This window comes from Micromys minutus, assembly GCF_963924665.1.
Source record: "Micromys minutus genome assembly, chromosome: 27".
In the NCBI taxonomy this organism is placed as follows: Eukaryota; Metazoa; Chordata; class Mammalia; order Rodentia; family Muridae; genus Micromys; species Micromys minutus.
In genome coordinates, this window is record NC_137962.1 from 42095618 (window position 1) to 42123489 (window position 27872).

The following is a 27872-nucleotide window of genomic DNA, read 5'->3' on the forward strand; positions in this document are numbered from 1 at the left end:
GCACTTGGGAGGCAGAGGCAGGCAGATTTCTTAGAATTCAAGGCCAGCTTGGTCTACATAGTGAATTCCAGGACAATCAGGACTCTAATAAAACAAAACTATACATAAAATAAATAAACAAATCTTTAAAAACAAAACAAAACAAAACAAACAAACAAACAAAACGGGCTGAAGAGATGGCTCAGCGGTTAAGAGCACTGACTGCTCTTCCAGAGGTCCTGAGTTCAATCTCCAGCAACCACATGGTGGCTCTCAACCATCTGTAATGGGATCTGATGCCTTCTTCTGGTGTGTCTGAAGACAGCTACAGTGTACTCATATACATAAAATAAATAAATGAATCTTAAAATAAAACAAAACACTGGATAATACCCCATTTCCATGTGAACAGTCATTTGGGTTGCTTCAAGTTAGCTATTATAAATAATGACATAGAAGTATGTTAGAATCAGTGTTTTCCATTCATTGGTTATACACCTATACGTAAGATTGTTTGATCACGTGGTAACTTTCATGAGTTTTTTTCCTCTATTTTCTTTTAAGATCTTGTCTTTTTTATATTTTACTTATTTTATGTATGTGAGTACTTTGTAGCTATCGTCAGACACACATATCAGGACCCATTACAGATGGTTGTGAGCCACCATTGGTTGCTGGGAATTGAACTCGGGATCTCTGGAAGAAGAGCCAGTGCTCTTAACAGTTGAGCCATCTCTCCAGCCCTCTATTTTCTAGAGGCTGCAGCTTTTCCTACTAAATGCCCTCAAGAATTTTCTCGTCTTAACACCTGTAACTATCTGCAAAAAGTAGCCTCCGATTCTTTTCCGCTGTTCTCGTGCTACGGCAGCAAAGGCGTTAAAGGGGCATCCCTTTAATTCTTGGTCCGGAGTCAGACCAAAGTGAACCTCCTTAAGTTCGAGGCCAGCCTAGTCTACATAAGGAGTTTACCATTTATGTTTCTCCTTAGCCAGGAATATATAGTGAGACCCTGTCTCAAACAATAAACTGATAAAAGAAATTCCTGCGTCTAGGGGGAACTGTTATCAATCCATCTCTTCCAAGTCTTCCATGGAACCCCCAGAAGTGGAAACGAGGCGCAGGAATTAGTATAGAAGCCAGATTGCCGCCACTTCCGGGTGCGTCAAGATAACGAGTTTTCTCATTCTGCGCATGCGCTATCCCAGGGTTGCCGGGGCAACGGTGCCTTTTTAACCTCAAGTCTACGCGTAGTGAAGTTCCGCGTTCTCTCGGCCCCGCCTGCGGGAAACAGTCGCACAGTGATGACGTCCAGGGGGTCTGGCTAGGCGTCGCGGACTCCGGAGATGGAGGAAAAGGAGCAGCTACGACGGCAGATACGCCTCCTGCAGGGTGAGCGGGCCGTGGTCGGGGCGTGTGTTCACTTATTTCTTGTGATCGCCGTAGACCCTCTTAGAAGCGGGTGATGTCGGTTGCGGTCTCCTGATGGTCGTCATGGTGGGCATCGCAGCGGCGGAGTCGGGTGCGGCCCACGGGTGACAGACCCGCCAGGCTTCGGGGAGAGTGAGTGGGCCGGATCTCCGAGGGCTGTCAGGAGACCGCAGCACGTTGGTCTACCCGCGGTGGTCGCGTCAGCGGACCTCCAGGTTTGGCTGGCTCGGAAGCGTTTCTCTTCCGCTGCCTTGAGTGCTTTTGGCTCGATTCAGGCACAGCCCCCTTGTACTTAGGGCTGACTACTCAGGCACCAGCTTTTATAGCTTCAGATTTTTAGACCCAAGTTGGCCTTTATAAGCGTTCATATCGTTTCCAAAGTTTTCCCCACAGAAAATACTTAGGGGGTGGGAAGGAGGGTCCAGGTGGCCTGCCTATTTGGGTTTTTCTAACACCCAACCGGAGGTGTCTTGACAGGGTTCGAGGTTGAGGCAGGCTGTGTGTGTGTGTGTGTGTGTGTGTGTGTGTCTGTCTGTCTGTCTGTCTGTGTATGTGTGTGTGTGTGTGTGTGTCTGTGTCTGTCTGTCTGTCTGTGTGTCTGTCTGTCTGTCTGTCTGTCTGTCTGTGTCTGTGTGGTTGGTTATTGGGGACCCAGTGAACCTGCTAGCGTTCTTCTCTCTTCCTCCAGGGCTCCATGAGTCACTTCATTGGAAAATGCTGGTGGTGGTGGTATCAGGTGTTTTCTGTAGAAGATGTTAGCTGTTGGGTCGTCAGTGGGTGTATTGTGTTGTTTTTTTCTTCTGTCAAGTACTGGGTTAGAGAAGCATCAGTTCTGAGATTACTAAGGTGGAGTCCAGCATTTTTCCCATGAGTGGGTAAACCACAGGGCCTCGATGGAAGACTTGTCCTGTTCTTACCCAGGCACCACAGGTTTCTGGCCCCTCATGGTTTTTTGTTTAGGGAGCGACACTTGCTGTCAAAACATTGTAGACCTAGTAGGCCAGTGAATAGAAGCAGCCCTCCTATAGAAGCTGTCATCGTCAGGATATGCAGGCAAAATGGTAATGAAGTAATATTGATGAAGAAGATGTGGTTTCCAGTCACTTAGGGCTGCTCTCAAGTCAGCAAGGGGCTCAGGAAGGTGAGTGGGTCTGGGGTATTAGGGTAGGGGTAGTAGTCTTGATTGTTGCTGTTTTTATTCACATCTCCTAGGTAACTGAGCCTGTGATTCTGCCTTCTCAGGTCTAATTGATGACTATAAAACCCTCCACGGCAATGGCCCTGCCCTGGGCAACTCATCAACTACTCGGTGGCAGCCACCTGTGTTCCAGGGTGGCAGGACCTTTGGCGCCCGCTACTCCCGTCCAAGTCGGAGGGGCTTCTCACACCATGGCCATTCGTGGCGCAAGAAATACTCCCTTGTGAACCAGCCTCTGGAATTGCCTGACCCAGCCAGTGATCATGGTTTGCAGGCATCCCTCAGGTTTGAGGATAGCCAGCATGCTGAACCCCAGCAGTACGTACTGGAGAGACAGGTCCAGCTCAGTCCAGATCAGAATATGGTTATTAAAATCAAGCCACCCTCAAAGTCAGGCTCCATCAATGCTTCAGGGGTCCAGCGGGGGTCCTTGGAATACTGTGATGACCCCTCTTGGAGTGACCAAAGACCCCAAGGAAGTGAGGTTGAGGTCCCTGGTGGACAACTGCAGCCTGCAAGGCCAGGAAGAACCAAGGTGGGTTACAGTGTGGATGATCCTCTCTTGGTCTGCCAGAAGGAGCCTGGCAAGCCTCGGGTCGTGAAGTCTGTGGGCAGGGTTAGTGACAGCACTCCTGAGTATCGGCGGACAGTCAGTGAAGGTGAAATTGCCATGAAGGCACACTTCTCATCCTCTGCCCTATCCCAACGCACTGGTGTGGCTCTGTGCCGGAAGGTAGTCCCTCATTCTACCAGCTATTCTGAACAGCTCATTGGAGATCAAAGAGCAAATACTGGCCACGCAGAACAGCCAGCTTTCTTGGGGTCAGTGGGGGCTCCAGTCAGACCAGCAACGGGAACCAGGCAGGTCAGGGAGGCCTCACTGCTAGTGTCTTGTCGAACCAGCAAGTTTCGGAAAAACAACTACAAATGGGTAGCTGCCTCAGAAAAGAACCCACGCGCCACTCGGAGAGCCCTCAGTCCCAGAACAACTATGGAGAGTGTGAACAAGGCTGCTTTTGGTACAGTTGTAAAGACAGAGAAGCCACAGCTTAAAGGTGACCCAGAGGCGAGACCTGAGAAGCTGGCCACACCATCCAAGCCTGGACCCTCTCCCAGCAAGTACAAGTGGAAGGCTTCCAGCCCCTCTGCTTCCTCCTCTTCCTCTTTCCGTTGGCAGTCTGAGGCTGGTAGCAAGGACCATACTTCTCAGCTCTCCCCAGTTCCATCTAGGTCCCCATCAGGGGACAGACCAGCAGGGGGACCCAGCAGCTCGAAGCCCCTCTTTGGAGAGTCACAGGTCTCAGCTTACAAAGTGAAGAGCCGTACCAAGATTATCCGGAGGAGGGGTAATACCAGGTGTGCTATCTTGCAATGTCCTGTCTAGGTGGCTGGGGGTGGGGCTTATTAAGTGGTTTTGGTTCCTGAATTAGGGAATTTGGACCTTAGCTTGTGCTCCCTTCCTGGTTTTCAGGTTGGGGAAAAAGAAGGCCCATGTTGGGTTTATTCAGCACCACTGATGTGTGACCTAACGGAGTTTTGAGTGTGATTTTGGGTCATGCTTCTAATAGGAGTGAGACTGGAATACTGTTGTCATATAAAGATATGTCAGGTAAAGACTGAATGATTCAGGGGCTTGCATGGGGCCCCACTAGAGTTGGGGAGGCAAGAGCTCTGGGTACTGGTGATGCTGACAGACCCATCCTTTCTTCTTTTGGAGAGAAACTAGGTCATTTCCCTTCTTGGTGGGCAGGGTTCAAAAACGTGTTATGCCAGGTTAGGTGCTTGGGGAGCTGCACCCTGGGCCTGTCCAGTGTGTAGCAGTCAGTGAATGCTGCATGGCTGTTCTGGCCAGCGCAGTGGGTTATGTGTCTGAGCTGTGGGTGATGGACTAGGGTGCTGGGCTCTGCCAGGTGTGCCTGGACTTTTCCTGCACAGGTTTTGCTTGAGGGCTTTAGGTTCTAGGAGTCAGGCTTGGTGGGGCACTCTGCCCTTGTCCACACAGCAGGATGCACTGCCTGTGCTGTGTGGGGTGTCTGTAAGGATTGCAGCACTGCTGTCCCAGGCTTTTCCTGCTTTGTGCTCAGTTGCCACCTTCCAAGTGTGCTGAGCTGTTGGGTGTTCATTGCTCCAGAGGAAGCAGATTGGTTTTACATCCCAGCTGGCCCTTTGCTGGTGGCCAAGTGACTAGGCCAAGCTACTGGTTTATGAAGACATATTACTGAGATCCGCACCCTTACATGCTTACAGGAGACTGAAGGTTGGCATCATAGCCCGGAATATATGGTCAGGGGTCAGGAGCCACTGATGGCAAAGGTATTGTCTACTTACCAGGCAGAGGGCCTGCCTATGCCATAAGACATTTATGTTCTTCCAGAAGACATTTACTGTCCTTGTTATAAATCCCCAAAGGAAGTTCTTCCTGTTGTCTTAATTTGGTCTTTGGCTCTCTCTGTGCTCACTTCTTCTGGCTCTGTGCTTCAGACATATACTGTCTGTAGTTATGTCAGCCTGAGTGTCGTGCTTACCCTGTCTAGAGAATAGATTTCTTCTATACTGGTGCCTTCCTCTATTGTGGGGACCTCAGAGAGGGAATTATGTGGCATCTTTGAAGTTGTGCTTGGGAGATGGCATGCAAGCTGATGACAGCTCCGTTGTAGGAATGCGGTCCTTCTCCATCACCTTTTCCTGCAGTCTTGTACTAAAATCTTGTACTAAAGCCCATCTGGCTTGGAGAAGGGCTGGGACAAGGGCAGGGTCTGAAGCCACTCTGCTCTGCTTTACTTGGAGAACATTGCAACCTGTGCTGTCTCCAGATGACGAAGGTGCTTGGGTAGCTCTACCTAGTGAGCTTGTTGGTAGCTTTTGTGTTTTATCTTCATAGCCTTCCTGGGGACAAGAAGAGCAGCCCCTCAGCTGCCACCGCCAACAAAAACCATCTTACCCAGCGACGGAGACAGGTCCTCCGGGGGAAGAATAGCCCCATTCTAAGGAAGACTCCCCATAAGGGTCTGATGCAGGTCAACAGACATCGGCTGTGCTGCATGCCATCCAGCCGGACCCACCTCTCCAGCAAGGAAGGTATGACAAGGAGGGAAGCTCTAGGTACTGACTGAGAATGGGCTGCACTCCACTGGGTGGTTAGGAACCATGTTAGGAGGGTGGGGTATGGGACCGAGTGAAAGGCTAGAGAGAGGGGTGGGCTGGACATGGCTGGGTTCCCCATGGCCATTTGAGAAGGATGGGTTGAGAGGCTTCCAGCTTTGGGTGAAGATGAATAGTCTGCTAGTGTTCTGCCTGGCAGAGTGTGAGGAAGAGCTGTGGGGTCCTTACTGGAATTTTCTAGGACAGCACCACTTGCTTGTGTCTGTGAGAACCGACTGGGAACAGCAAAGATTGTCTCCTGCTGGTGGCTGTCACAGTGTCCCCTGCCCTACAGTTGGCCAGGGAACAGTGAAGGGTGATGGGTTTTGAGTTCAATGGCTGTACCCGTGGTGCCTTGGGTGTATTAGGGAGCTATTGAAACTGTTAGTGGTGCCTCCACCACGAGTGGAGGAATGGATAGCCTTTAATTATAGACAGATGTGATGACTGCATAGTGTTCCTGTTTCAGGAAGGGCTCTGGGGGGTCTTTCTATCCATTATTCACCTGCTTACCCACCATGCATGCGATGGCCACTTTGAGGCCAAGAATCGTCATGCTGGTTCCTGGGGATACTGAGCCACATTCTGTAGAAGACGAATGGCTGCCTGAGCCCATGTCAACAGGTTGGACAGTTGGCTTTGGGTGGTAAAGGTGTCCTGAGAACAAGAAAGCAGAAGCATACAGTTATGGGCTGCAGGTAGAGTGTAAACACTACGCAGGCATTAGGAGTACATCTTGAGACTTGGGTGAGGAGAGGAAATAGAAGGTGAAGGCACTGTTTGGAACACAGAGCAGAAGGAAGACCATATAGCCAGTGTGCTCTTCAGGATCAGAAAAGGGGATTACCCCAGTGGAAAGGGTACTAGGCAATGGGGGAAGCTCTTTTATACCACTGCAAGGCAAGGAATAGGTTCTGTGATTTCAGGGAAGGGTAGAAGAGGGAGCCAGGAGACAGCTTGTGTTGCTGCTCTCGGAAATATCAGGTGACAGGGTTGGGCTAGCAGGCTGGAGTAGACAGTGAGTCAGGATGGCTAACATGCAAAGCCTTGTGTGTGAGCTCAAGGGAGGATCCTCATCTAAGCAGATGAGCTGTGAAAACAGATCTGAGCCTGTACTACTCAGGTACAGTAGTTCAGAAACTACTCTGTACAACTCTAGACAGACGGAGACGACAGGGTGGCTGTGTACAGGACGGGAAGGAGATGGGAGTGGCAGTAGTAATTCGTCTGGAGCCTGGATGGATTTGGCTTTAGGAACTGGCTGTGGTTTCCTCAGCTTCCTCTAGCAAGGCTTACTGGCCGCCTCTTTCCTTGTTTGTCCAAGTATCCCAGCCTGAATTATGTGCAAAACTCTGGCCATCTGTTTGATTCCCTGGGCTGCAGTCTTTGCCATAGTGCTGATTGGAGCTTTTCTATCTCCAAACTGGTGTAGCCCCCAAGCTTATGTGGCTGTTCAAGTTAGTGTATCCCAGTACATAGTGTCAGTGAATAGGGGCTGCCCCTTAAGCTAGCGCTTAAAGTCTTTTCTTTCTGCTTCCCTCCAAAAAAAAAAAAAAAAAAAAACAAAAAAACAAAAAAACAAAAAACAAACAAAAAAAACCACTTAGCCCTAGTTCCAGATTTTTTTCTTGGTGCCAGTACTGTGGTGTCTAGGGAGGAACCTGATTGCTCAGTAGATTTTGTGTGCCAAGGGTAGCTAGCCTAGCTGCTCTGGCTAGCCCCTCCTCCAGGTCCCTACTCGCCCTACTTTGTGGCCTAGTAGCCAGCAGAGGGCGCACTTGCCCCTTTTATCCCTCCATCCACCTTTTTCTGGTAATTGATTGCCTAATTTCCTCTTTATGTGAAAGAAAGCAGATATCAAGTAATTTGCAGCAATAACCTGCTAATGCTGGGCCAGTATCGAAACTCCCCTGTTCATTTCAAGTGGCAGATAAAACACTAATACATAATTATCCTTGCAAATTGGATTGTTTTAAATAACCAAAAGGCTACGGCCAGAAGAAAGCGATCCCATCTCCCTCGAGTTACTCTTGCAGTGTAATTGCCGCGTTCAATCAATTTCCCTGGCATTAGAAATTCCATCACAATCAACATTAAGCTTTATTCATTGTGATGGCTAAGAGCCGGGCCATTTCTCCTCTTTTTCTTAACTGGCAAAATTAATCAGGGAAAAGATTTTAAACATTTACCCGTGCGAAAGAGGTCAGCGCTGCCACTATATTGCTCAGCAGATAAGGGGGCTAATAAAAAGAAAATTGAATTACTAATGATCACCAGGAACCGAGTATATAAAACCTGGCAATCGCCAGTTCAGGAGAAGGAGAATCAATTTTCTTGGGACAAGGTGCGCTCATTTTTTATTTTGGCGCGTATTATCAGCAATTTAATTTGAGAGCGCATAAACAGGAGGAAACAGTTAGGAAATAATGAGCCTGGAGGTGTGAAGTGCCGCAGGATATATGCTGTACACAATTTATTTGGCACAACAGATAATCGCTTTAATTGAATTCAAAACTGCATTGTTCAGCAGCCATGGGGCTGCTCAGGCCTGGGGACTGAGAGTATCAGGAAGGTTCCAGTCTGATGTAGTGTGTCTCTTCTGGTCAGCCTTTGGTTATGGGGTGGGATGGATGCCCCAAGAGAGCCCTGAGGTGGTCAAGGAGGCAGTGTGTGCTTGGTCTGCTGCTGAGACCTTGGTCTGCCTCCCATGGACAAACGTTAGCAAAGGCATTCAGGGAGAGGAGATGAAACTTTAGGGATGTGATTGGTAGTTACCTTGTGATACTCTTCTGGTCAGTATGGGGATATGGGGCCTGGCATGCTTGGAGTGAGCTCCCATACTTACTACTCACATAAGGTGTGGCCTACCTAGGCCTAATATGTGGCTTGGCTCCCTGAGCTGTGTGCATGGGTGCTGTTTAATCTGATATAGCACCTGCTGCTCTAGCTTAGTACCAGTAAATCATGGGCTTCTAACCAATAGCCTCTTGGAAGCATTAGCTGTCCACTGCCAAGAAAGAGCCATTGTGGGTAGACAGGCTCTGTATCATCACCTCTCAGAGGTAGGCTTAGATAGGAAGACCCTCCTCTTTTATCTGCCCATAGTGGATATGTGGTCATTTCCTGTCCTTTTCTTCCTATAACTATGTTAAAATTTTGGTCTTAGGGCTTAATTAAAAACATTACTGCTTTGGCAGAGGAATCAAATTCAGTTCACAACTGCTTATAACTTTGTCTCCAGAAGAGCTGTCACCTTCTTCCATATGTGCATGGATGTACACTTACCTACATATGGACACACAGAGATCACTTAAAATGTTTTTAAAAACAGGGCTGGGACAATGGCTTAGCAGTTAAGAGGTTATACTGCTCTTTTAGAGTTTGATTCCCAGCACCGACTTCAGGTGGCTCACAACTGCCTGTCACTCCTGTTCTTAGGGAATCTTGACACCCCCAGCTTCCATGGACACCCATACTCAAGTGCACGCGTGTGCGCGCACACACACACACACACAGAGTTAAAAATAAAATGAATGCAGAGTGTGGTGGTACACACCTTTAGTCCTAGAACTCTAGAGGCAAAGGCAGGTGGGTGGATCTCTGAGTTTAAGCTCATCCTCTTCTACAGAGTGAGTTCTATGACAGCCAGGGCTTTACAGAGAAACCCTGTCTTGGAAAACCAAAATAAATAAATAATATAAAAATAAACAATAAAATAAAAATTAAAAATCTTTTTGACAAACCTTGGCCTAGCCCTGGAAATAGAGCCTTCTTGGTAAAGGGTTAATTCAGCAGGTTCTGGGTTAGGGATTGCTAGAGGGCTGGATAATAAGGACTAGGTGAATTTTCAGTTTGATTTCATTCAGACTGAGACCTACCAGCCTCCTAGGTTTTCACACGAGCCTCCTGGGGATAGTTACCTACCTCTAGTGCAGAGTGCTTTGGCTTGTGGCAGGAACCATTCCTCAGTTCACTGTAGTGGCTTTGTGGTATGAAGGAACCACTGTTAATACTTTTAGGTTAAAAAAAACAGAGTGACCACTCATTTTGGACATAAAAGTAAGTAAGGGTCTTAGCCCCTTGTCTGGCCACAGATCACTCAGTGAAGTTGTCCTGCCTATGGTGAGAGTGTGCTGGGATGGTCGTTTGTTCCCACGTCCAATGGTTTCTGAGGAAAGTGCTCAGGGAGTCTTCCTAGTTTAAGATCTATTAGCTTCACTCATCCTGCTACAGATTGGGTAGCTCTCTTGCCATCCTCAGCCTAGGACTGGTACTAATCTGAGGGCTGGGAACCCCTCAAGATGTTCAGTGTTCTCTGAGAGCTGACCCTACCCTCCACTTCTAGCCATCCTGAAGGCAGCCTCCCCAGAGCTCCAAGTCTGTCTCAGTGTCTGGGTGAGGCCTGCCTTTATACTGTGGTAGGACAGCTTCTCCATTGTTCCTCCTGGCCCTGTAAATGTTTTCAAGCCTGCTGACATGATTTTGTGTGCCTTTAGGCCCTGCCCATTCAGTTTCATTCAGAGTTCCCAAGCAGGTCCTTTTGGTGTATATGGATCATGGGTCATTTCAAAATCATGCCTGTTTTTTGTTTTTTTATTTAAGCTACTCTGAGGGAAGGGGCTGTTTGCCAGGTGGTTTTGGGCATGAGAGGAAACCTACCCATACTCTTCCTGTACTCATAGCTTCCCACTTAGTTTGTCCACTCATCTGTGGTACTGGGGATTGAACTCAGAGCCTTGAACATACAAGCACATGCTCTTCCACTGAGCTCTATCTTCAGTTCTCTTTTTTACTTTTTATTTTTAGACAGAGTGTTACTAAGTTTTTCAGTGTGGCCTTGGACCCACACTGTAACTCAGAGAGGCCTTGAATTGTGAGCTGCTTCAGCTTTTTGGGTAGCTGGGATTAGTTACCCTTCTACTTCATCACATTTATTTTTAAAGCCTAGGCTATGTATGCAGCCTAGAGTAAATATAAAGTTAAGAATGTTCTTGAATCTCCTGCCTCTGCCTCCCAGGGCTGGAATTGTAGGCAAAGTACTATGTCAAAGTACTATGGGAATTTTGCCTGTGATTAAGCCTGCCTTCTTTCTGCCTAGGTTTTGTCCTTTAAAAGCCTGCCCCCTTTTGAAATCCTCACTCCTTGGCCAGGACTCGTTCATTCATGGGCTAGATTCTACTCCTCTCAGCCAAGCCCCACCTATTCTGGTCAGACACTAGACTTTGCCCCTTCAATAGGACCTGCCTCTGAAGGCTTTTCCCATCTCCAGCCAGATGTTTCTTTTCTGTGAGTAGGCCCTACCCACTCTGTAGCCATACCTCCACACTCTACATCTGCCTACTTTTTGCAGTGTGATCCTCTTCCTTCAGAATCTAGGGCTTCTCTGCCTTCATTCAGGCAACTACGAAGCCTTACAAGCCTGTCTGCTTTAAGATTGCCATAGCATTCCCACTTCCTGCTTCATTTTCTGCACTATGTGATTTCTGTGTTAATTGTCTGTATTGCCTCACAAGAAAGGTCCTGTATGAGGGCTTTGTCCTACTCTTGGCACATAGATGTGAGTCTCTTGGTGCAGAGCAAGAGGAAGGTGGCTTATTTCATTGCAGAAGTACTGTTTGGGACAGGGTTCCCTTCTGCAGCATGTTCTCTGAGAAGGTTGTTCTCACTAATTTTGTCACCACATATGTTAGAAACCAATTCCTGGCTTCAACCCAAAGCTTTTATTTTGTGAGCAAGCCCTGATGGTTGGGGGATACCTACCTGTTTCATCTGACTTAAGATGGATAGGGTGTGGCTATTATGTGGGCAGAATGGAGTGCATCGTGGTGTGTTTTATTATATCAGGTTCTTCCAAGGCCCAGACCTATTGGAGCATCATTATATTCAGCATCTGAGGCTGAGAGTCAGAAAGGGACTGACCTGGGAGGAGAAACAACAGCCTGCCTGTTGCCCAAGGGTTCCTGGTGGGTGAGAGCCAGTGGCATGTTAGAAGGGTTCATGAACATCCCACAACACTGGCTGGCTATGGGATGGTGTTGTCTCACCACTAGTGTCAGCAAGGGAAGTTGGGGGAAATCTGGGAATAGGAGGGTTGGCAGATGAAAATGCTCACAGGCTGACTATATAGCAGCAGTGTGATCTACAGTCTCTCAGGTACCCAGTCCTCTGCTTGGCCCTGAGCCTTGTGGCCTCTGGGGAGCTGACTTCCAACAGAGTTGAGCCAGGGATCAGAAACTAGTGGCACAGCGTTAGGAGTGGCAGTTTGGTTGTGACAACATTCTTCCCTACCTGACCTAGGCTTGAGCAATAGCTATTGGTGGTCTTGGCTGGCTGCCTTCTTCACTGCAGCCCAAGGCAGGGAAGCAGAGAGCTTCAATCAGGACCCCAAGTTTAGAGCAAGAATGCACGCTGCTTTTTCTCTAGTCATAACTAATGCTGAGGCAGCAGATGCTGTGGAGCCTCAGGTACGTGTTGGGGTACACAGGGTGGCTTGTTGCACCTGGTGGGGAAGGGCTCAGGGCAAGGGATCTGGTAAGAGGCCAGGCTTGATGGACATCCTTTAATGGTGGGTGCTGGGAGCAGCTATGTCTGATGTTCAAGTTCTAGAATTTGCCTGAGATATTGTACACAGGAAGTACACACCCTCTCTAGGCTGGTTGGTGCCATTGTCTTGCTGAGGGAGTTCCGATCTTCTGTGTTCTTTGCACTACTGTCTGATTTTTCTTTTTTAAAATATATCTGTAAAATTACAGGGTTTCTATGCAGATCAAGGAGCTGGAGCCTTCGGGTGTTTCAGTCCAGTGTGGTGTTGCTCTGTGCTATGTGGTGGCTGCTGCCACTGCCTGGGAAGTCCTACCCAGTGCCCCAGGGCCCACCATCCATTGTTGCTCACTGGCATGCAGCTGGACTGTACGACTTTACTATGGCTACGGCAAACACTGTTAAAGGGCATGAGAACAGTTAAATCTGGAGTCCTGCTTTCATAAGGGAAAAAAGAAAATGCTGAATTAGGCTCTGAGAAAGGCATCTGCAGCGATCCTTGGATCTTGCATAAATTATCAGGCACGCTGGAGGCCTCCAATTTTACGTTTGTTGCAACCATGCTAATTAATTATTCCACCAGAATTGGCATGAACACACATGTGTGTGCTACTCCTGGTGAGCTTGCCCCTTCTGACTCCTGGCTTGGGAATGGTGGTGGTATCAGGGTGGCTGGAGCTTGTATCTTCAAGACAGCAGGCCTTCCCCTCTGGCTTAGGTCAGTTTTGGTAGCTCCTCTGTAAATCTAAGTGTGAGTAGTCTTCTCTTGTCACTTTCCTTCTGGTCAAAGAATCGCCTATCTTCTCTATTCCTGACTGACTTTTAATCAAATACTGCAAACTTGGCCACTGAGCATGGACTGGCTTAAGGGTCTCAAGAGATTACCTTCATACTAGGTTTCAGGCTGCCGAGTTAAGCTTTGTCCAACTGTTTCTTGCTGGGCTGTCAGGGCCCACAAAAGCTGATGACTCCCTTGAGGTTACATTACTGAGTACCCAGGAGTTTTCTCAGAGAACATGGCATAAGATCTGTCCTAGACGCTGTCCCCATGGCCTGGTTTGTCCTCAAGCAGTCAGCAAGGCCTACTGCAGCATGTGGATATGATTTAGTATACTCACCCTGTTTTACAGCTGGCAGTGGGTGGATGCCAGCTGTAGGCAGATGCCCTTCATGTGGAGTTAGAAGTAGTTTGTGGTGGGTTGCAGGAAGTTGCACATAGTGACAGGGTTTTAGGTGGGCCAGGAAAGGAGCCCATACCCAAACCTGTGTTATTAGTGTGGGATAGAGTCGGGGGGCCAGTACACAGCCTATGAGCCAGCCTTAGTGTATGGCTTTCCTGTGCTGGGCTGTGCCCTGGTAGTGGGTTTTTCAAGAGCCTCTTTTTGTTGGCTAGTCCTCAGGTGGTTGGTGGTCTTAGGAATGTACTCAATCTCACTGTAATGGGGCAGGTTACAGAACTCTGAGCGCACAGCACATTCCTCTGGTGGGGAGAGGCACTTATGAGCTCCACCCAGCTTGTTCCTGTGAGTGAGTGCTGCTGTCTGCAGCACTGTGTTGACAGTAGATCCCTGCTCAGCATTGCTTCTTAGTGCATTTGGGGATAGAACCTAGCATGGGTATTCTGCATGGATTTGGCAGACTGTGATGTGTGGATTCAGGCAACCCTTCCAAATCCTCAAGTCAAGATGTTTCTTTCATATGATAGACAACAATGATGGCACAGTGTGCCAGAGAACCTGGTTTGGGTCACCAGTTCATGACTTAGGCTACTCAAGGGCTCATCTCAAGTCTACTTTTTCATAGGTGAAGAGAACCTTCCCTCTAGTACCATGCAGAGCCAGGGGCAGCAGTACTGTGATTGGTGCTAGACATGAGCCCAATGGAATGATGCTGGAAGATGCCTGGCTTGGAAGGGTATGCTCATGGTGGGCTTGAGACATTCCATGAGACAGCTGGGCATGGACGGCAGCTGGGACACAGTGTTCTAGGATGGCAGGGTTTCCTCTTGTCCTCTTGGCAAGAGGCTGCCTGGGTTCCCTCCACTCAGTGAAAGGACCTGACCTGGTCCCTCTGGTCAAGGAAACTAAATAGAAAGGGTGTTACTCCTGCAGAATTCTACTGGGAACTCCAGGGCAGCACCCCAGCCAGGGATGTCTGAGGAAGACAAGCAGGACAAGTGGGGCATAGGAGATGCCTGCTGAGGGTTCTGGGATAGTTATCTGAATGGGGAGCCAATTCCCTCCATGGGCTGGCCTTGTAGAAGGCAGCATGGTATGGCTGCTTAAGATGAGGCTGCCATTGCTGCTTGAGGGATGCACAGAGACCTTGTTTGACACCTGGGCTAGAATGAAATTTAGACAGGGCGTGTCTGAGGTTGACATGAGCAGTCAGCTGGCTAGGCCTTGGGACTGACAGCTGTGCCTAAGGTCTCTAATAATATGCTTTGCTCAAAAAGATTATTCTTTTTTTTTTTTTTAAAAAAAGATTTATTTATTATATATAAGTACAGACACACCAGAAGAGGGCATCAGATTCCATTACAGATGGTTGTGAGCCACCATGTGGTTGCTGGGAATTGAACTCAGGACCTCTGGGAGAGCAGTCAGTGCCCTTAACCACTGAGCCATCTGTCCAGCCCCCAAAAAGATTATTCTTAAAAACAAACCAAAAACAAAAAACCCCAAAAGCTCTAAAACCGTTCTTTGACCCTTTCTTTCATGCAGGGGTGTTCTTAATTTCTAAGGGAAACACATGCCTGGGTGGGGTTCATCTGGTTTTAGTTCAGGATGGTTTCCTATACCCATAACTTGATCTGGGCATTGGGGCTGCTGGGCGTGGTTGGTGAGCGCCTGAAGGCAAGGGGTTATAGTGCTTACAAGTGAGCAAGCAAGGAGAATGGACAGGGAGGGGCTCATGGTAGAACCCCACCTACCACAGAAGCCAGTCAGTGGTCTGAGGAGGCACTACAGGACCCAGGCTTTATAGATGTCTAAAAGTAGGTCTGTTATTTCATTCTAAGTATAGCTTTCCACAATTATTACATTTCTTATATCTGGTATATGTATGTGTGTGTGTTTGTATAGTGTGTGCATAGTGTGTGCACATGTGCCACACCATGCATGTGGTGGTCAGAGGACACCTTCCACCATGTGGGCCCTGGAGATTAAACTCAGGTCACCCGGCTTGGTGGCAAGAGCTTTTATATGCTAAGGCATCTTGCTGGCTTGCTTGCTTTAGCTGTTTTCTGTAAGTTAATTATTTTTGTTTTTCTCCAGATTCTTTATAGTTTTTATGTGACTCTTCCCCCTTTGACCCGTGGGTTATAAAAGGTACTTTTAAATTTGCAGACATGGGGATTTGAAGTTATTTTAACGAATGGTTTTCAGGCCATTGGTTATTTCTGCAGGTTTGTAGCTCAACTTGTTAAGTTGGATCTGAAAAGAATGTTGCTCTGGCCTGATCCTCAGAGAGAGGTCTACCTGGCTCTGCCTTCTGGGTACTGAGTGCCTGGGTCAAAGGTGTGTACAACTCACTGGCTTTCAGCTAGTAAGTTTTTCAGGTCCAAGTCTGGACTTCAGCCCTTTGTGCTGCAGACTGACCCTAGGGCCTCCCAGGTGTTTTATGCTCTATTGCACTGAGCTAGTGTTCACCTACCACTGTACTTTTATTTTACTTATTTTTATTTTTTAAGGAAAACACTTTGCAGTCCGGGTTCTTTATTTCTGTTTGCACATTAGGCCATGAATGTATAGGAATGGGCTCCAGCAGCTCAGGCTCTTCCCTTACTCCTCACAAAGTGCGCTTCTCTGGGTGGCGCAGGCTGGCGCTTCAGCTGAACCCAGGTGTGATTCTCTTTGGCTCCCTTTTCTTCTGGTTGTTCTCCTTCACCCACTTCAGGAAGCTGTCTCTGCTCTTCAAGTGTTTGATGTGCTCAATCTGCACACTGATCCTCTTAGCCAGAATCTTGCCCTTAGCTTGCTTGTTTACAAAGATGCTGGGTGACATTGTAGGCTCTTCTGGCTTTGCCGTGGTAACACTTATGGGACATTTCTTTCTGAACAGTGCCTATTCCCTTGATGTCTACATTATCACCCTTCTTGTAGATTTGCATGTATGTGGCCAAAGGAACAACTCCATGTTTCCTAAAAGGCCTGGAGAACATATAGTACCTCTCCTCTTTCCCTTTGTGTTCATCATTTTGGTAAGTTACTGGAAGATGGCTGCCATGGCCCAAGTGCCATTGTACTTTTAAAGATTATTTATTATTAAGATATCTGGTTGTCTTGCTGTCTGTTGTGTTTTTCTTAGTTTTGAGTCAAATCTGACTTGCTCACATGTTTGCTTATTTCTAGAGAGTAGTAGACAATGTGTATAAGAGACCTGAAGAAACTTGAGGATGGACAGTCTTCTTTCAGTTGTATGACAGGACCTACAGAGTCAGTCTTCTGGGCCAGTGGACGGACGATTGTCCTGACCAGGGAGGGACTCTTTGTTGGGCAGTTCTGGCTGGACCTATATCTCTATAAGCCCTAGGAAGAATTGGGGCATAGGTCCAAGGATGCCTTGTGAGCTTCTAGCTCTTTGCTGCTAGCACCCCCTTAAGCCCAAGAGTTCACTGTGCTTGATGGTTTGGTTTAGTTGAGCAAAGTCTATCTTAGACTTTCTGTTGCTACAATGAAACACCACAACCAAGAGCAACTTTAGGAGGGAAGGGTTTATTTTGCTTAAACTTCAACATAATTGCAAGAAATCATTAAAGGAAATCAGCACAAGACCTTAAGGAGACCTTCTGGAGAAGGGCACTGAAGCAGAGGCATGGAGGCATGCTGCTTACTGGTTTCTTCCTCATGGCTTGCTCAGCTTGCTTTCTCATAGCACCAAAAGTGGTACCACTCACAGTGAGCTGGACCCTCTTACACCAGTCACCAGTCAAGAAAATGACCTACAGCCTTGCTCCAGGTCACTCTGGGCAGGGAGGGTGTTTTTTTTTTTTCAATTTAGGTTCCTGCTTCTCAAATGACTCTAGCTTGTGTCAAGTTTACATCAAACCAGAAAGCAGAGTCTATGCCGGAAGAGGGAGGATAGTGAGCAATAGGAACCCACTTAGTCAAGCTATATAGCTTTTTAAGCCTTGGACTCACTTTCTCATCAGCAAGCTGGGTGTGTGAGCTGCTCTCCCCAAACTGTCACTAACAGAATAAGGCTTACTGTGTCTTGGTGATCTGTGTGTAGCTCACTGACCTGTGGCTTCTAAGAGTTTCTGGAGCAGAGTGGTGGGAGGGTAAGGCAGCTTTTGGGGTCCTGGAGGCAACCTTCTTCCTGCAGCTTTCTCCTTGTTCCACCTCTAGGCCACTGGAAGAAGTCCATCCTGGTTAGAATTCTGAACCCACTTTAGCTGAATTGAGGTGTGAGACTTCAGAGTTTAGTCCAAGTGGAAACTAATGATTAAGCCATTTTTGGGTGAGAAATTTCTGTGTTTGTGCATTGATCATAGAGTGGGCTGCTGGATGAGACTGTGTACTAGTTGCAGGATAGTAATGGGTACTGACAGCCTCTGAGGGAACTACAGGGAGAGTAGGACTTTTGAGGCCTAGGGCAGACCTGGGAGGGAGTGGTGATAACCCATAGCAAGCAAGGCCTAAGTAGGTTGGGTCTTGGGTTTCCTGAACAGTTCACTCCTTGATCTTGTAGCCCATTATAGGCTAGTGTTGTTGTCAAGAAGATAGCCAGAGAAAAGAGCTGAGGGGCTGAGGCCAGGAAACCCAGCAGGACCTTTTCTTTGTACTTGCTCTCATTGAGTTACCAAAATCAGAGTCTAGTTCAGGCCAGAAGGGCATTTGTTATGCTCTTCTTTGGAACCCCCCCAGACCTAGCCCCTTGCTGGTCTTCCTTTTGACATTTGCAGTCTTCCTGGCTTACATCCTCCTTGGGAGCATGTGACCCAGATGGAGCTTCACCCTCTCATGATTTAGTACCCACTGGAATCTGGAGCTGAGTGCCTTCCTTTCCCTTAATGCTGGGGTCCCTCTGGTGATTCTGCCAAAGGAAGATCTTTAGATAAAGGATCTGTCTTGGCGCCAGGCTGTGTGTGTCTCTTGCTGTCAGAGTATCTCGGTAGCATAGGAATCACTGGAGAGGAGACTGCTTTCACGGTGGCCTTCTGCTTGTTGTGGATTTTCTGATCACTCATCCCTCCCCTTGTGGCCATGGGCATGGTGGTGGCTTAGTATTGCCAATAAGAACTTGCTTACTGTAAAGGGCCCTTGTTCTTTGTGTGAGGCTAGTGTCTTGTTAGGAGAAAGAGGAGGAGGAAAAAGAGAAAGAAGAGGAGGAGGAAGAGACAGCATGCATTAGGCTGAGCCTGCTAGATAGGAAGTCTTCAAGGTCAGGAGTAGCCAAGAAAGCACCACAGTTATATAGCTGGGGGTTTTAGGGCTCATGCCTTCCAAATTAAAGATTTAGTCTAAATGCATGGAAATTGATGGAATTTGCAAAGAAAATCTATAGCTGGGTCTGATGACTGTAAATCCAGCAGCTTGTGATCATTAAATGTCCAGTTATTTGTGGCTTTGTTTGAGTGTCTATCTCTTAGGCCTGGCAGGAAGGAACCCTGGTCTTGGAGATAAGCCCCTGGGTCCCAATCTTTGTTTTGATACTTTTGATCCGTGAGTCTTCTCGGGCTTCTTCAGAGAAGAAGCACCTGGTCATGACCTGCATGCTTATTCCCACTGGTGCCTGGCCCTGCAGAGTCAGGACAAAGGATCTAGTTTAGGTAGACTGATAGTCACTGCTGTGGGGGAGTCTTCTGACTAGAAGCCAACCACTGTCTTCTCCATTATCTCCCACAGTACTGAGTCCCAGAGCCATCTAGCCCCAAGCAAGGGAATGAAGCTTCTCCCCTTTGTTCTGAAGGTGATGCCTAGTTGGAGATGTTGGCTGGATGCACATACTGGGAGTGTGTGTGTGTGTGTGTGTGTAGTTTTTTCTCCTGGGGCTAATGCACAGGCTACCTTGGGCACCTGTCATATAACCAGTCACAGGCTGTCAGGCTTTCTTCTGGTATGAGGTGGTGGAGTAGGCTTAGGGGCACAGCTGGCTCTGAGCCTCCTATCTCAGTTGGGTATATCAGCCAGGTAGATTTGACTAGTGTAGTTCAACATAGGGCCATACTAGAATCTTCCCTGTGTTCTTTCTAACTTGTGAGTGTGGTATCTGATTAGGACACACAAGTTTAAAAAAGTAGCCCAGAGGCAGGCTGCTGTTTGTCCTGCTGTGGGTTTGTATTACCTACAGAGGATAAATCCTGGGTTGTGACCTTGACAATTTTTTGAGCCCTAACCACCTGAGAAGAAAGGTTTGGGAAAGAGTTGAACCATCTAGCAGCTGGTAGCAGAATCCTCATGTGTGTTTTGCAGATTACTTGGAATTCTGAGTAGGTCACATGAGGATAGCGCCAGGTAGCTCTTGAGACTGTGATAGCCAAGTATCAGGAAGCTCAGTGGATGACAGGTTTTGGGATTTTTGCCCCTTTACTTGCCAAAGCTGCCCTGGGAGGAGTAGATTTCAGAGCCTCCCTGCTCCATGTCAGCCACCCTGCTGGGACATGCTTAGGGAACCCAGTGCTACATATTCATAGGATAAAGAGTAGTGCCCAAAGATCTGTGTCCTTGGTACATACCTTTCTCAGCTTGTTAAAGTGTGTGTGTGTGTGTGTGTGTGTGCGCGCGTGAGAGAGAGAGAGAGAAAGAGAGAGAGAGAGAGAGAGAGATATTGAGAAGGAGTTGAGAAGGAGGGAGAGGGAGGAGATGCTGCTGTTCTGGATGACTTTCCTGGATAATTATCTAGAGCTCAGGCTTTTATAGCCAGGGCTGTGAAGGTTTGGCAGGCTGCAGAAGGTGCTGTGGTTAGGCCTCCAGCTTCTCTCTTGTCATTCTTTGGGCGCTTCTCTTCTAAATTAGTCCTAAAGCTGTGGTTTTGCTCTTTACAGTGTATTCAGAGCTTCATGGGCTGGGCTGGGATCTGGTGACCTTTCTCCTCATTGCCCTCTCTGTCAGTAGCAGAGTGTGTAAGTGGCAAGGCACACATCTGTGGAAACCTGGGCAGAAGTTCTAGCTCCTGTGATGGGTTGGTGTTACTTACAGAGGGTAAGTCTTGGGTGGTGACATTGGCCACTTTCTGGAACCCTAGTCACCTGAGAGGAAGGTTTGGGAAAGGGTAGGGCAGACTAGCAGCTGGCAGCAGAATCCTCATGTGTGTCTCTCAGGATGCCCTGGAATTCTGAGTAGCTCACAGGAGGACACCAAGCCCTTCTGAGCTATGGCCACACCACAAGTCTAGTCCTGTGCACAGTTGTCAGCATATGTTTAGAAGGTTGAAATTAGACTAGTGTTTTGGAAATCGTCTCCTAAGACTTGTTTTCCAGGCTCAGACCATCTGTTTGCCCCTCTCTCCACTCAGAGTAGTGCTGTGAGCTGAAGAGCCCATGCTGGGCTTGCCATCCTGGCAGGTAGAGTTCTAGAGCACTCATCCCACTCATCCCTTTCATTCTTTTCAGGACCCTACCTGTCCCAACTCCAGAGGCCTATTTAACATCTGACTGTCTCCTGCAAGCTCCCGCCTTGGGTCTTGGAGAAGCCCACCTGGCTTCTGACTGTGCTGTCTAGACAGCAGGAGCAGCAGGAGTTGTTTTGCCCTTATATCTAGGCTTCAGATCCTAGGCTCCTTCTTTAGTTCTCATGGTGGGTCACAGGAGCAGGTTTGGGTTGTTGATGTTGTTTGGGATGACTCAGGATTACTGCTACTGTGTGAAGCTTCCCTGTGCTGCCATTAATGCAGAGGAGGCATCACCCTGGCATCCTCAGTTCTTGGGCACTGTAAGTGAATTAGAGGACTGTACCTGGAGCGGGGAGGTCAGTACTGTTTGAAGATCCACTCAGCCGTCTGTCACTGCAGCTGTCTGTCTAATTTTAGTTGACTACCACTTGGTGGGCTTTGTACCCCTCAGCCCTTCTCCAGACCACATCACAGTTCTTCTGTTTCTTCCTTCCCTCCTTGTTCCTACCTCGTTGGAGGATCCTGTGGTCTTAAGTGTTTGCTTGCTGTGTTGTGGTGAGGACTCTTCCTCTCCAGGACACCCTTTGCCTAGCTTCACGTAACATTTGCTGCTTCCTGGCCTTAGGATCTTTATTCCAGGCCGGGGGTGGGGTGTTACCAGGAGTTGTTGAACAGATTGTGTCATTGCTACTGGCTGGGAAACTCTAGAGGAAAAGGATGTATTTTTCACAGTTTGAGGGTGATGGTGCCTATCCTACCAGTGGGATTCATTTGAGGCCAGGGAGGGAGCCCTGCTGCCTGTTGGGATCTACACTGGGCTAGGGGTTGGGGAGGTTTTTGCTCATTTCTCAAGGCCCTTATCTGTACTGACAACTCTGTAGGCAGTGTGTGTGCTCGTGCTCGTGCACACACACACACACACACACACACACACACACACACATCCACAAGTGTGATGTGCAGAGGCACAGGTGAACATGTTTTCTGAAGCTGTGATATCAATTCGATCTTTTCCAAGAGTGTGTAGTTCACAGTACAGACTCAGAGACATATTTCCGAAGGCTTAGCATACTTCGTATCTAGCTCAAAGGGTTTCCTTCTGCAGCTGGCTCTCTGCTCTGTAGTAGAAGGCCAGGGTGGCCCAGGAGGGCCTGATAACCCAGTTAACAAGAGGAATACAGCTTCCTCTCACTTGTGCCTGTTTTTAGAGTGTGGTTTTGAGGCTTCTTTTCAGAGCATCTTTTCTTGGCTCTAACTCAGGTAGTAAGAAGAGGAGGGATGTCAAGAAAAGGCCAAGCAGTGGTGAGCAGGATGTTTGTGTTCTCAGGGGAAGTTTACAAGATGGAGTTAGGCCCTCAGGCCATTTGGCAGCCACTCAGCTTTGTGATCCCTCCTCTTGACTTCTGAGTCTAGCCAGGTTCCACTGGTAGGAAGGCTACATGCAGCTCACTGCTATGGGCAGGAAGGAATTAGCCCTATGATGGCTCAATCTATGACTTTTTAGGGTAAGCTGAGACTGATTCCTGAGATTTCCAATGAAAACATTTAGTGACTTTAGCAGCTCAGGTTCTGCGGGCCTCAGATGCAGCCTGTCCTTTGCCCTGTCCTGTTACTTTGCCTTACATAGCAGGTCTGGAGTTCTGGGAATTTAGCTAGCTATGACCAACAGAAATTGAGGGGACCTGAATCTGAATTAAAAGGTCACTATGGCCTGTCCCCTGAAATTGAGTGAGGAGGGCCTGGGCATTCTGCCTGTGCCTTACTCAGAGCTTGGAGGGGCAGTGTTGACACACGCTGGCCCTGTCCTCTGATACTGTGCTTCTGCCCATTCATGTCTGTGAGTTTGACGAGCTTCCATGTGAGGGCATGGTCTCTAGAGGACTTGGGGACATAAGCATTTCAAGGAAGAGGGTCACAGGGTCCCTAGGTCACAGCGATAATGGATTAAGGATGAACCCACTTGGGTGAGCTGGTGCTAAACCTATCTTCAGGGATTGGAGCATCAGGTTTAGGAGCAGGTTTCCACCTTTGGTGTATGCTACATAATAGTTTGGGGGGTTATAGGTGGTCCTATAGCAACAGAAGGAGCACTGTGCCTCTGCATACTTGGAGCTAGTGTCACAGCAGATCAACAAGGTGAAGCCATCATGATCCATTATCTAGCCAGGACTCACAGTACCAAGGAAGTTCCTTTCCCATATGCTGTCCATATGCCTAAGTCCCTACAGAATATTGAAGTGGAACGAGCTACCTTCTAGCTGCCCAGGATCTGAAGTTGACTGGGTGCAGCTGCAAGCCAGTTCAGGGCTACCTGAGTGGCCCCCTGAAGTGCTGTGCAGGCCCATCTCCACTCTGTTGGTGGCAGCTCTCTGATGTTGGTGGCACTATCTTTTCTTCTTCTCTCAATAGCCTTTAAGGTCGGGTAGAGTGATGGTTAGAAGGGGAGGGGAGATCTACCCCTATAATCTATAGCGACTGTCACATAGCAAACTACTCCCATTTCATACAGGCGGGTCAGGTGTCGTGCACGATCGATGGCTACCGCACAATAATTACAGGAACTAGCAGCTTGTGTTGCTTGAGTGACTTTAGGAAGAGTAGGGTCTCAATCTTCCCTCTAATAGGGCTCTGACAGTCTGAGGCGGCAGCGGCTTTGGTGGCTGAGTGTTGGGCTGACAGTGTTGTCATTAAACACCAGGTAGTGTGGAACAACAGAGAACACGGATCTTGCACAGGGGACGGGGTGGCTGACAGCAGTTATTTGTCATCACCGAGCTGCCCGAAGTCCTCAGACTGCAGTGCGAATGGCTGCTTAGGGTGACTTATGGCTCTGTCTGGGGCTGCTGTTGTGATTTGATAATCTGTAAATGTTTGTCAAAGATAGATTCCTTGTTTCCATGGCGCTGCAGTGAAGGCTAACGACAAGCCAGCTGTGGGTTAGGAGATGTGGACAGTCTCTTGACCATGTACACTTGAGAAAGAATGGCTGAAGTTCCTGGGTCTTAAGGAACCTGAGCTGGGCCTGGGATATGACAGCCAAGAGACTCTTCCTCATAGGACTGGCTTTTCCTGCTATTTCTGTGTTAGGTGAACATATGTGTTTGTGTGTGTACACATGTGTCACTGTCCTTTGTGAAGCTAGGAACTAGAAGACCTGTTTCTGTAGCTGCCTATATGACTATAAGTCCTACCTGCTGAAAAGAACTTGAGGTATGTTTTTCTACCATTTGGGGATTATGGCAGGGCCTTTCTAAAGCTAATGAACTTCCACCTGCCTCTTGCTTTGCTGCTGTTCCAAAGGGGTTTTCTAGACATACTGGCCTTGTCCTTAGAGTACAGAGCTAAGGAAGGGCTTGAGATGCCCCATTAATGCTGCCTGTGCCCACCTGCAGACCCAAGGACCTGGCTGCTTGTGGCATGTCTTTTCCCTTTTGATTTGCTGAGAACTATCAAGCACAGGAAAAGTAGAGTGATTTATTAGACTCATAAAAATTCATACTTTGTGATTTCAGTCATCCCACATCTGAAGCTTGTTAGAGCACGGTCCCTGGCAGCTCCTGCCGCGCCAGTGTGGCGGTGGGGAGGGTTCACCAGTCGCTCCCTGCCTTAGCTGCCATCCTGCCTTATTTAGAAAAACAGACGGACAGGCTCTGGAAGCACATGAATGATTCTTCCTCAAAGGAGGGTGGTGGGAGGGCAGAAATTTTGTTGCAATAATGCAGCTGTAATTTGGGCTGTGTCCTTACGGGTGAGAGCAGGTGGGTAGAGTTCTTGCGCTAAAGACCCGGGCTGGGTCAGGTGTTGGAGCACTAAGTATGAGTGGTCTCTGGGGCTCATTCAGGTTGGCGTTATACCTATGTGCAGACAGGCAGCTTCTGTAGTCTGTGCAAAGGTGAAGACATGGGCATAGGAAGAGCTGTGGACAGGTAGAGAAGGCCAAGTTCAAGCGGGCAGTCATGATTCTAGCAGTTGCCATGATGAGGATGCAGTGCCTCTGTACTGACTGCCAGGCTGGTGAGAGTAGGAGTTAAGCCCATGTGTCTTTTAGAGACTCCCATAAAGGCTGTGTGACCTGGTGCCCACATGGCCTGAGCTAGACCCTGTGCTAGGTAGTATGGGCAGGCTGCTCTCAGTTCCTGTAAGTCTTGCTGTCTTCTCATCAGTATATTGAGGGGCTGCCATGACCTTCAGTTCTGCCATATGATTTGCATTGTTTTATGTTAGAGTGTGAGAGACAGATAACTTTTTCCTTCTAATGGCAGGATGTCTGATCATCTGGCTGTTGCCTTCCTAAATGGTTGAGGGTCTAGGGCACCTAGGCAGACAGGGGACAGGGTCAGACCTTTAGCTTTTTCTGCTTTGATTTTGCTTCTTCTTACAGCCATTTGTTCCCATAGCCTGCAAGTGCCACCAGCAGGGAGGCAGGTGTCATGCACGAGCAGACTGGGATGCAGCACTCGTCAGCACTGATTATCTCTTGCACTCTGAGGGGCCTTGCTGTTGACTGCCCGGCTGCCATGACTGAGGGCTGGAGATAGCACATATTCCATCCTTGGTGTCTGGAAATGAAAAACAGAACTTCTTAGCTAGGTAGGGTCAGGATCCAATGGACACTCTTGGGACTCTACCAAGGGCTGGTCCTTATGTTGTCTGGATATATAGAGGTGTGAACTGAAAACTAGGAGGCAGAAGGAGAGGAAGCCATGCCAGCTGTATGCACCCATGGTCCAGTGGAGGAATTATTGCTGGGTGGAGTGAGTGGGACCTAGTAACATGCCTCATCTCTCTAGAAGCAGAAGGCACACACTGAGACAGCCAAGCCTGGCTGCACTTTTTTTTTTTTTTTAAATTTACTTTACATCCTGAAAGTAGCTTCCTCTCCCTCCTTCTCCTTGTCCCCCCTCCCCATCTTACCTCCTTTCTCTCAACCCCTCCTTTCTTACATAGAGGAGAGGTGATGGTAGAGATGGTCAGGGATCAGAAAGATTGGAGAAAGACATACAAAGGAGCCTCTGTGCTTCTGGCCTGGGAGACTGTGCTCAGTTTTTGACTTTCCCTGGTGTCAGTAGGAACCTGGCTATTGATGCCGTGCTCAGATATTCCTGCCCAGGCATACTCCTAAGCATGAGCTCAGGGCTTCAGAGCTAGGCTCTGTAGGAGCTGTTCTTTCCTTTGTAGCCTCAGAGCAGGATGTCCCATCTCTAGAACAGTAACTTGGTGGCACAGAAACTGAAGAAGCTGGTAGGATGAAAACTGGAGCTTTAGTTTTGCCTTGTACAGGAGCTATAGGTATCATAGTACTGAGGTGTGAAAAAAGAAAATTTGTGTGTGTGTGTGTGTGTGTGTGTGTGTGTTGCATGTCTGTGCTGATACATCTATATGGTACATCCAGAATTTGGCACTGAGAGATGAGGAGCTGAGGCAGAGCCTGAGATAGGGGTGATTGATCCTGGGCTTTGGTTCTAAGCATGTATTGTTATGACAGAAACAGGAGAGAAATGGTCTTGAGCCAGAGAAGGTCCCAAGTCTTATGGGGATGGATTTAGATGGCTTAGGGATCCCCAAGGAGTCTCTTGTGGATCCTTTCTCTCTATTATGACACAGGAGTGCCAAAGCCTACCTTGTTTGACCTTCAGCTACCTCAGGGACTAAAACTTGCACACATATATGGTCCTGGTTTCGGATTTCCCAAGAATGATGAGCTGAGGTGATTTTCTTTGGTCAGGAAGTGGCTGGTTTTCCAGTCCTCACTTTGGTTGAGTCTTGCTATGTCCCCAAGCTCTGGTCACTGACTATGCCACCTGGCTACAGTGTGGACTACAGTGTTCTATATCTCAGGTCCCAACCCCAGGTCTTACAGGGTAGGGTATGCCTATTTAAGCCAGGAAGAGCCTTCTCACTCCAGAGCAGCTCTTGCCTGCCCTGCTTTCCATGAGAGAGAAAGTCCTGCTGACACTGTCTCTGCTCCCTCCAGCTGCACTAGTGGGCACTGTGCAGGCTCCTGGGGTTTGCAGACAGCTCAGATATATGTCACGGTTTTAAATGTAGGAGCAGAGGCCTTTCAGAAATGTGTGCTGCATGTTCTGTTTAGAATTTTGTGGTCATTTTCCCAAGAGTGCAATTCAGCAGTTGTTGGAGGAGAGGCTGTCTGACAGGGCCCTGTGCTGGCAGGGTGCACTATACTGGCTCTACAGAGTCGGACCTGAGTGCTGGCCTCTTATGCCTGTCTATGTGTAACATGTAGCCTTTCTGTAGGAGTTGTTAGAGAGGACTGTTGTCCCCCAGGGGACCTGCTGACTGCAGCAGAAGAGAATTGGATGGGATAAGACGATGTCCCTTTCCCACCATGCTGTCTCAGCTGCTGAGAGTCTGCTCAGATGACTTCTCACTACCACTGCTCTCTGGATCTTGCTCATCCCAGACAGGCAAGAGATCCATTTCTGCCCCCTCCACTGCTGGACTTTGCCCTTTAGCCATTTCCTAGCCCACAGCAGGAGGGACAGGACACTCACATGAGCTGGACTTCAGGCTTAAGAAAGGGTCCTGACTTGTCAGATATTGCTGAGTACCCAGCCAGTATGCTCTTGTTTTTGGCAATCTCTAGTTTATCTCTGTCTTTCTGTATGTCTCTTTCTGCCTCTCTGTCTCTTTTCTCTCTTTTAACCAGGAATTAGGGTACCACTGTCCAGGACTGTCCCTGCTTCTTGAAGCCCTGGCCCTTTTTTTAGTCCTGGACTGTGACTTTAATCAATGGCTATTCCTGCTCCTTCAGAACCAGGTTCAAAAGTTGCTCTGTAATGTCTGTTTTGCCTGCTGTGTGTACACGAGGCACCGGGATACCATCTATTGTAACACAACTAATTAGACAATTAATTGTGAGAAGTCTGCTCTCATGGGAGAGTGCCTCTGCCTTAGTTGGAGCCCTTCAGTAGTTGTGGGGACTCAGGTACAGCTCTTGAACTATAGGATGGCAAGAACAATGCATACGGGAGAAGAAAAGGACTTACAGGAAGATGGATGGGCATGAAGGCCT

At 48.2% G+C, this 27872-nt stretch overlaps 1 protein-coding gene across 1 annotated transcript in view; it reads left to right on the top strand.

The window, feature by feature from the left end:
* The first annotated feature begins 1285 nt into the window (after positions 1-1285).
* Positions 1286-27872, top strand: part of ZC3H3 (zinc finger CCCH-type containing 3) — an 85729-nt gene continuing 59142 nt past the window's right edge. The window contains exons 1-3 of the mRNA XM_080938964.1: positions 1286-1368; positions 2650-3961; positions 5487-5683. Coding sequence (XP_080795090.1) covers positions 1323-1368; positions 2650-3961; positions 5487-5683 — 1555 coding nt within the window. The 5' untranslated portion in view covers positions 1286-1322. The remainder of the gene's footprint in view (positions 1369-2649; positions 3962-5486; positions 5684-27872) is intronic.